At 37.5% G+C, this 10,044-nt stretch overlaps 1 protein-coding gene across 2 annotated transcripts in view; it reads left to right on the top strand.

Moving 5' to 3' along the window:
- Positions 1–9,583: 9,583 nt before the first annotated feature.
- Positions 9,584–10,044, top strand: part of NR6A1 (nuclear receptor subfamily 6 group A member 1) — a 247,539-nt gene continuing 247,078 nt past the window's right edge. For both annotated transcript variants that reach the window (XM_031954288.1, XM_031954287.1), the window contains exon 1: positions 9,584–9,971. In XM_031954288.1, coding sequence (XP_031810148.1) covers positions 9,857–9,971 — 115 coding nt within the window. In that variant the 5' untranslated portion in view covers positions 9,584–9,856. The remainder of the gene's footprint in view (positions 9,972–10,044) is intronic.

The following is a 10,044-nucleotide window of genomic DNA, read 5'->3' as shown; positions in this document are numbered from 1 at the left end:
TTATTTGACAGCTAAATGGATTGGAGTAAGGAGAGACAAAGTAGGAACAACAACTAAAAACCTGTATCAGAGTGAGGGGATCAGAGATGTTGAGAAGATAGCATCAAGAGGACTTGGCAACAGATTTCGTATGGGAGGTGAGAGAGAGTGAGGAGTTATGGATGACATCTAGGCTATGAGTATGGGTGACTGAAAGGTTGGTAGTATCCTCAACAGGAATAAAGAAGTTAGGAAGGAGAAAAGGTTTTAGGGGGGATGATAAGAAAAGTAGAATGAGAGGGAGAGAGACAAAGAGAAAGAGACAGACAAAAAGACTGAGAGACAGAGAGAGAGACATTCATAGCAAGGAATAATAGTTAATAACCCTCCTCCCTTTCTTAACCATCACTTCACTAACACTTCTTTCTTTAAAAATTACCATGATCTTTCAATTGCCAAATATGAGCTTTTTTCAACCCATTGCTGCATTTGATATGATTACTCCTTTTTTCCTGGCTACATTCTCTTTTATGAGTTTTTCTCATGCTGCTTTCTTCTGGTTCTCCTGCTTATTTGACCCTTCTTTCTCAGTTGCCTTTGCTGAACCATCATTCATATCATGCTCCCTAATTATGCCTTTTCCCCAAGGTCCTGTCCTGGGCCCTCTTCTCTTCTGCTATGCTTTCTCTTGGAATGTCCTCAGCAGCCATGGATTTACTATTATCTTTAGACAAATGAGACATAGACACGCATTTATATACACAATATTTGGATATGTGTAACATGGATAAGGACACATATCATATATGTATATATTAGTGCATTGCAAAACACATCCCATACAAATATATGAGACACACATCCATATACACATACAATGAATCCCATATATTCATATGTATGTTTGTAAACATGTTTAGAGCTATAACATGTATATATACACAATGTGCCATACATGTATGCAATATATGCCGTACCATATAGAGATATAATGTATGTATATTATATGCACACAAACCAGAGACCAGCCCCATGCTCTTCCCTTGAGCTTTATCCTTTATCATCAATTACATATTGGTTATATCAAACTGGATGTCCCAGGAGCTATACGTCCCATACACCCTAAGCTAAATTCATTATCTTCCCCTCCTCAAAAAAACCCCCAAAACCTTTCTTCCAACCTTCCCTATTCCTGCCAAAGGTACCATCATTCTTCCAGTCTCTCAAATTTTTAATCTAGGCATTATTCTTAATTCCTCATTATTTCTCACTTCATGTATCCCTTCTTCCTCATTTATTCTTTCTCACTCCATGTATTCCTCCAGTTGCCAAATCTTGCCATTTTTCTGTCCACAATATCTCTTGCATCTGATCCCTCCCCACAAATTTTGATTGGATCTTTGATAAAGTCTTCATCACTTCTTGCTCATATTATTATAACAATCTCTTATTTGGGCTCCCTGCCTCTAATCAATCACCATCACAGTTAATCTGACACACTGATTAGCCCCAATCTATCTCTCCAATCTCATTGCATATTACTTCCCCTCTCATACTTTGTGACAAGCCAAACTGACTTCCTCATCGTTCTTTTCTCATGGTATTCCTCCATGTTCTGGATTCTGTGCCTTCTCTCCTTTTTCTCTGTCTGTCTCTCTCTCCTTTCTCTCTGTCTGTCTGTTTCTGTCTCTGTCTCTGTCTTCTTTCTCTCTGTCTCTCTGTCTCTCCCCCCATCTCTCCACTGTCTCTCTCTCCCTTTCCCCTCTCTCTCTCTATCTCTCTCTCTGTCTGTCTCTCTCCCTGTCTTTGTTTATCTTTCTCTTATATATACCTACGCACACAAACATACATATATGATATATATGCACATATACATATGTAGTATGTATTTGTTGTCTCCAACATTAGGAGGAAAGTTCCTCGTGGATAGGGTTTATTTTTTGTACCTGGCATTTGTACCTTTGTACCTTTGCCATTACCTGGCAAATAGCAGTTGCTTATTAAATGCTTGCTGATTGATACAAATACAAATACAAAAATAAATGGCGCCTGTTCTCATGAAATCCACACGCTAATTGGGTGAAGAAACATATCTATAGGAAGGTTCTGTCAGAGTGGCTTCCAAGCCTAGGACTCCTTAGAGGACATCCATAAGCAAGAGAATCTGGAAGATCTTACCAAAAAGATCTTGGGGATCTCTATTCAATTTTAATTCTGCACTAAATTTCCAGTGGTGGATACCTTTACTGAGCTTAACTTTTACATTTCTGTTTTTTTTTTTCTGTGTCTAATGTTTATGATCATTTAACAAGATTATCTCTGTTGTTGTATCTATCAAAGAATCTTAAATGATCCTGATGCATGGATTTGAGAAATCTTATTAGAAGAGATATTTCTACTCTATTGAATAAAATACTTTTTCATGATCAGAAAATAATAAGCAAGCAAAGCAAGACTTTGCATTCTCTACATCTTTGAGCCAACTGTGTGAAGATAAAGGTGTGGTCCAATGTGGAATATCACTTGAAAAATTCTGCTTTTTCCATACTTATCCAAGATTATTCTTTATCCACTTATCCCTTATTCAAGATTCTCTTAAAGCTTGTATAGATGATTCTTACAAAAATTTTTACATAGATGGTAAAGTAGACACTGGTCAGTAAATGTTGATGTTCTCTCAGTTGTCTTCTGTTTTTATTAATGAAAACTGAGACTCCCTCTTCTTCACTCCTTAGTAGCTTCTTTAGAAACCTTGTAAAGTGATCTCTTAATACCTTTCTCTCTCAATTGTAACACCTAGACACTCTATATCAGCACATTTAAGACTATAATATTAATAATTAATTAATTAATTATATATAATATATAATATAATTAATAATAATAATAATAATATTAGTGTCTAAGTATCAGTGCTTCTACTGCTTTTGAAAATGAAAACAACTTTTTATAAACTATTTGCATAACTTTTCCATATTTCTTGTTTACTGTCCTTCCATTTTTATGTTTAAATGTCATCAGGATACCTTTGCTTAATTGAGTCTCTTGCTAAACTTTATTTAAGCTGGTATTAAACTTCCACGATTTCTCTCTGAATTGAGCTAATATTGCTTATAATCTCTTCTAGCTCTTCTTTCGAATAATTTACAGATAAATTTATTTCATAAATTTATTATCTTTGTCTACCTTTTCCCTCTGTTTGGTAAGTTGTTTGCTGACAAAATCTTTTTGATTTGCTATTGTGCTTAATTTGTATTAATTAAACTTTCTATGTGATTCTGAGTAACTCATTTAACCTGTATTCCTCATTTTCCTTATTTGCAAAATGAGCCCAGGAAGGAAATGTCAAACCACTCCAGTATTTTTGCTAAGAAAACCTAAAAGGGGTCACAAACAGGGGGCACAAATGAAACAACTAAACAGCTACCATAAAATTATTATAGTAAGTGTTGCTATAAGTTTTGTCAATGATTTGTTTAAATAGGTCAGGATTGAGTTGTTCCAAATGGAACTTTTTCTCTTTCTTCTAGTTTGTCTGATCTTTGTCCTGGTAAGTTAGTGGTTTGACTATAAGAGATAGTTGATTAATAACGAATCCTTTCTTATCTATTAAAGTTCAGCCACTTTCATTCTTGTGATGTTTGATATTATTTGCTTGCTGTGTCCACTGCCTTTTATTTCTTTTCATGACTTATTTAAGATTGTATTATTTTCATAATATGTTTTGGTAGTAATGTCCTTTGAACTGTATTATTATCTATGATATATATATATATATATATTTATTTATTTCTCTCATAAGTTTATTTAATTCTACAAAGGCTCACACTGTATCAATGTTATTTCTTGTATAGTTTAGAATACATAATTTTAGAATAATTGGGATTTTTAAATGAAGTCAGTGTAATATATGTGAATTTCAATGGCTATTTAGTATTAATATAAAAACTATTCTTGGTTATGTTAGAGGCTTACATTTTAACTTTAATAATTTTTATTTAAGAATACCATATCAACATATGTATCATTTTGAGTAACCATATTCTAAATGGCAATAAAGTTTAATACAGATTACTTTAAAACCATTTTGAAATCACAATAAGCTTTTAAAAATATTTTATTTTTTCCAAATTACACATAAAGATAATTCTTAAAGTTCTTTAAAAAAATTTTGAGTTCTAAATTCTCTCTTGCTTTCTTTTTCCCTTTCCTTCCCCCCCCCCTTTCTAAGACAGTAAGAGATATAATAAGCTTTTAAAAAACATTCAGAAATCAATGTACCACTTCATACCTCTCAGATTGGCTAAGATGACAGGAAAATATAATGGTGAATGTTACAGGGGATGTAGGAAAACTGGGACACTGATACATTGTTGATGGAATTGTGAACAGATCCAGCCACACTGGAGAGCAATTTGGAATTATGCCCAAAACGCTATCAAAATGTGCATACCCTTTGACCCAGCAGTGTTACTACTGGGCTTATATCCCAAAGAGATTTTAAAGGAGGAAAAGGAATCTGCATGTGCAAAAAATGTTTTTGGCAGCCCTTTTTGTAGTGTTTCCACTACACTGGAAACTGGAAACTGAGTGGATGCCCATCAGATGGAGAATGGCTGAATAAGTAATAATATATGAATGTTATGGGATATTATTGTCCTGTAAAAAAAAAAAAAAATCAGCAGGATGATTTCAAGGAGGCCTGGAGAGACTTATATGAATTGATGCTAAGTGAAATAAGCAGAACTAGTAGATCATTGTACATGGCAACAACAAGACTATACGATGATCAATTCTGATGGACATGGCTCCTCTCAACAATGAGATGATTTAGGCCAGTTTCAATGATCTTATGATGAAGAGAGCCATCTACCCGCTCCCCCTCCCCGCCCCTCCAGGGAAGACTATGGGAATTGACAACATAGCATTTTCACTCTTTTTGTTGTTGTTTGCTTGCATTTTGGGTTTTTTTTCCTTGTTTTTTTCCTTTTTTGATCTAATTTTTTTTTTTTTTTTTGTGCAGCAAGAGAATTGTATAACAATGTTTATACATATTGGATTCATATATTTTAACATGTTTAAATGTTAACATGTTTAGGGGGTGGGGAAAAGAGGGGGAAAATTTGGAGCATAAGGTTTCTCAAGGGTCAATGTTGAAAAATTATCCATGCATATGTTTTGAAAATAAAAAGCTTTAATAAAAAAAATTCAGAAATCTTTGCTTCTACCAGTTACCTAGTTATTAAACATAATGCAAGCAGGAGAATTTAGCTACAATTTTAAATGTTCTTAAAATCCTCTGACATGTTTTAAAACAAAAAAGCAAATAAGGATTTTTGCTTTCCACAATAGGCCACGACAAATCAGTGACAGAATCTTCATGTGTACATTACTCTTAAAAATGTAAAATTCATTCATTAGTTATCCTATAATTTTACTGATTCTTTTCTCAAAGAAAGAATTCATGACATAAAAGTATGAGGCTTCTTTGTTTTCTATGGGTCTTTGTATTCTCTCAATCTTTATTCCTGAGCTATGCTTTCCAGTTTATTTCTCACACCATGTTCACCTCTTTTTATCTTTGCTTTGAAGTCACCTAGTATTAAAAGTGTATGTTGATTTAATTAGCAATGTCTTAACTAGTTCTTCATCCTCTGCAAATGATGTTATTATGTAATATCTATTATGTAGAACAAAGTACTTTCATGGATTTCTTTTTTGAAAATACTTATGACTTTTGAACTCAATAAATGAACCAAATGTCCCATGAAATAATGTTTCTTGTCATCTTTGGACAGACAATAAAACCAATTCTACCAACTTTTTTTTTTTGCTTCTAAGGACTTGAGATATTCTTTGATTTGGCTTCAACTTCCTTCTTTCTTTCTAATAGCTTTTTATTTACAAGATATATACATGGGTAATTTTTCAGCATTGATCCTTGCAAAACCCTCTTTTTCCACTTTTCCCTGCCTTTCCTCCACCCTCTCCCCCAGATGGCAGGTAGACCAATACGTGTTAAATATGTTAAAGTATATGTTAAATACAATATATGTATGTTATTTTTCATAGTTATTTTACAGCACAAGAAGAATCGGACTTTGAAATAATGTACAATTAATCTGTGAAAGAAATAAAAAATGCAAGTGGACAAAAACAGAAGGACTGGAAATGCTATGTAGTGGTTCACACTCATTTCCCAGAGTTCTTTTGCTGGGTGTAGCTGTTTCTATTCATTATTGAACAAATGGAACTGATTTGGTTCATCTCATTTCAACTTCCTTCTTTCTTCTCATTTCATTTATTTCAAGAAATCAAGATTAACATAATTTAGCTCTGCCTAATATTCTACTAATTGGACATTGGATAAGAATTTAACATTTAGAGAGATAACATCCAAATTAAAGAAAAGTTTAAAACTGTGGAATTCTTAGTATCTTCTGTGCCCTTTTGCATCACTCTGCCAGTGTCTCTGCAGAACTGCACAGGAACAAGGGTCATCTTGTAATTTCCTGGTTTTGTAGCTTTGCCATGGTTAAAGAATTCAGCAATGAATGGCCAACACCAACCTACTGTAGAATGGTTCTTGGGAAGTCTATCTCTATTGCTAAGACCAAACTCTAAGCTCTTCCAGCAGATAAGAACTTCCAGAATTTGCTCTAATAATGTTGTTTGTCCTTCATTCTTGAAGATGACCATGACATCATGGTGCCATGATATGCAAGTAAATTGGATTTCTGAATGATGGAGGGCTGTGCAGATTCGTCAGTCTCCCTTTCTATTCCAAAGACATCTGAGTCCAGTGGCTGAATATAGATGATGGGTCTGGATCCAATGGAAACCTTGGCCTTTTTAAGTTCCTTAACAGGTGCAATTTAACTGGGGCAACTGCTTGCAAGTTTCAAAGATTCAAATGCTATTCTTTCTTACCTAATAACACCTATTAAAAATATATCTAATAAAATATTCCTTAAGACTCCAACACCATAGTGAGACATCAGAATTTGGAAATAGAATTTTGGAAAATACCTACAAAATAACCTTGACTTTCATTTAAATCTTGAGTAGAAAAGAAACTAACTTGAGAGGGGAATATCGAAAAATCGACTAGTAACAGATTCAGATCTTCTTACAACCCACTATGTATCTCCTAAGTATTTATAAAGTTTGTAATCATCAGATATAACAGAGAAATGGATGGGTAGATTTGGAAGGATTTGGTAAAAGAGGGATTCTTTACATTTAATTAGTTGAATGCAACAAGCATTTATTCAGTGCCTCCTGTGCTCATCACTTAGAGAAGATGCAAAGCTCATCTTTACATGCCGATGATTACAAACTTTATAAATACTTAGGAGATTCATAGTGGGTTGTAAGAAGATCTGAATCTGTTACTAGTAGATTAAAGTGAGGGAGAAATAAAAAAAAGTGAATGTATTTCTCTATTGTCTTCACTTTCCCAGACGCTAACCTAGAACCTGTGCGTAATCAAACAGGTGCCAGGCCATTTAATTCTTGGAGGGCTCTGGAGTGGGACCCCTCGAGTTCCACTCGGCAGCATCGGTAGTAATTTTCCGCCATCTCCTGGCCACAGGTGGCTCAGCAGCTAAAAAAGCAAATTTTCAGTTATGTTCGATTCTTTGTGACTCTGTTTTTTTGTTGGATTGTTCTTTTTTTTTTTTTTTTTTTTTTTTTTTTTATAAAGATACTGGAGTGTTTTGCCATTTCATTCTCCAGGTCATTTTTACAAATGAGGAAATTTTGGCAAACAAGGTTAAGTGACTCGGCCAGGGTCACACAGCTGGTGTCTGAGGCCAGATTTGAATCTTCAATCCCCCTATCGGGGCAGAAAAATAATCGGAGATATAAAGAAGGGAAAGGGACCTGTATGTGCACGAATGTTTGTGGCAGCCCTTTTTGTAGTGGCTAGAAACTGGAAACTGAATGGATGTCCATCAGTTGGAGAATGGCTGAATAAATTGTGGTATATGAATATTATGGAATATTACTGTTCTGTAAGAAATGACCAACAGGATGATTTCAGAAAGGCCTGGAGAGACTTACACGAGCTGATGCTGAGTGAAATGAGCAGGACCAGGAGATCATTATATACTTCAACAACAATACTATATGATGACCAGTTCTGATGGATCAGGCCATCCTCAGCAACGAGATCAACCAAATCATTTCTAATGGAGCAGTAATGAACTGAACCAGCTACGCCCAGAGAAAGAACTCTGGGAGATGACTAAAAACCATTACATTGAATTCCCAATCCCTATATTTATGCCCACCTGCATTTTGGATTTCCTTCACAAGCTAATTGTACAATATTTCAGAGTCTGATTCTTTTTGTACAGCAAAATAACAGTTTGGTCATGTATACTTATTGTGTATCTAATTTATATTTTAATGTATTTAACATCTACTGGTCATCCTGCCATCTGGGGAGAGGGTGGGGCAGGTAAGAGGTGAGAAATTGGAACAAGAGGTTTGGCAATTTTAATGCTGTAAAGTTACCCATACATATAACCTGTAAATAAAAGGCTATTAAATTAAAAAAAAAAAAAAAAGAAAAAGAAAAATAATCGGAGAACCCCAAAGTGGATTTGGCTGCAGGAAGATCATTTCAAATAAATACTAACAGTCAGGTATTCGGTGGAGGGGACTGATCCTCGCTCATATGAGGACTGGACCGCTATTCTCCTGATGTTCATTCCAAGCTCGAGATTCCGTTACATTTGTGTGGTAAGTCACTATTCATCTCTCTGGGCCTCAGTTTCCCTATCTGTAAAAAGATAGCGTTGTGTTCCCGGGTCACCGGGATTTATTGATAATGTAGGTGTGGAAAAGGGAAGACAGTGTAGGAGCATGGGAGGTAGAACTGGAAAGAACTTGAGAAATCATCAACGCCTACATTTTTCGTGGGAGGCAACTGAGTTCCAATGGTGTCGTGGTCTAAAGCGCTGGGCTTGGGGTCAGCTGAAACGTGTTTAAATCCCAGGTCCAAAATTTATTGGCTGGGCCACTCTGGGCAATTTGTCAGAACCTCAATTTCCCCATCTGAAAAATGGGATTATCTTCGAATCTCTGACTCATGAGGGTGTTTTTTTTTTGTAAATACTTTACAAATGTGTTATTAGGAGCAACACGCAGGCTGACAATGGTGGCGTAATCCTCGCCACTAAATCCCAGGGCATTTCGTCCCGCAAAAACCAAAAAAGAGCGCTGAGGGACCCCGCCCCCTTAGCCATCCCTCCTCCCGGGGGCGGTCCTTGTAGCACGTGCTCTTTTAGGCTACGGGAGCCTACCGAGAGGAAGGGGCGGGCCTTGATCCGAGGAGCGATCCTTTTGGAGAAGACTATTTTTTAATAAAGGGGAAGCTCCAGCACCACATAGTCTAGGGCTTTTGGAAAAATAAATGTAATGATATAATAGCCAAGGTTTTAGTGATTTTTTCAATATAAAACAGAGGAACATTAGGGGTCGTTCTTATCTATGATGTCACGGCCACTCGGAAGGGGACTCATCGTTTCACCCCTACCCGTGCTGAGGGAGGCATTGGTACGCCCCGAGCCGGGGCGGTGCCGCAGAGCGGACTCCATTTCCCAGCGTGCTTCGGGAGCCCTGTGAGTTGGGCGCGGTGACGTCGGGGGAGGGAGCTGGCCAGTGCTGAGGGGCCGAGCCCGGGGCTCTCCCAAGTAGTCTCAGTCAGCGCCAGAGCCTCGGGAGCCCAGCACAACTCCCGCCCAGGGTCAAGCGGCTCAGCTTAGCCCAGCTTGTCCCGGCCCGGCCCGGTCCGGGACATGACAGCCTCCGCCTCTGGGGAGCCGCCCCTGGCGGAGCTGCGGGCCCCGCGCGGGCCCTGAGCGCGCCCATGGAGCGGGACGAGCGGCCGCACAGCGGCGCCGCGGGCTCCTCCGCTTCTCCAGAGCCGCCTCTGGCTCCGACCCCCGCGGCGGCTCCGGGAGCAGCCTCGGCCCCGCGCAATGGTAGGTATCTTGCACCCACTGTACCCCAACTCCAAGCTCCCCACCTCCATTTCTGACCCAAGACCCGGGCTAT

This window comes from Sarcophilus harrisii, chromosome 2 (assembly GCF_902635505.1).
Source record: "Sarcophilus harrisii chromosome 2, mSarHar1.11, whole genome shotgun sequence".
Classification (NCBI taxonomy): domain Eukaryota; kingdom Metazoa; phylum Chordata; class Mammalia; order Dasyuromorphia; family Dasyuridae; genus Sarcophilus; species Sarcophilus harrisii.
Note: the sequence above shows the minus strand (reverse complement) of the source record. Positions and strands in the feature narration are given on the sequence as shown.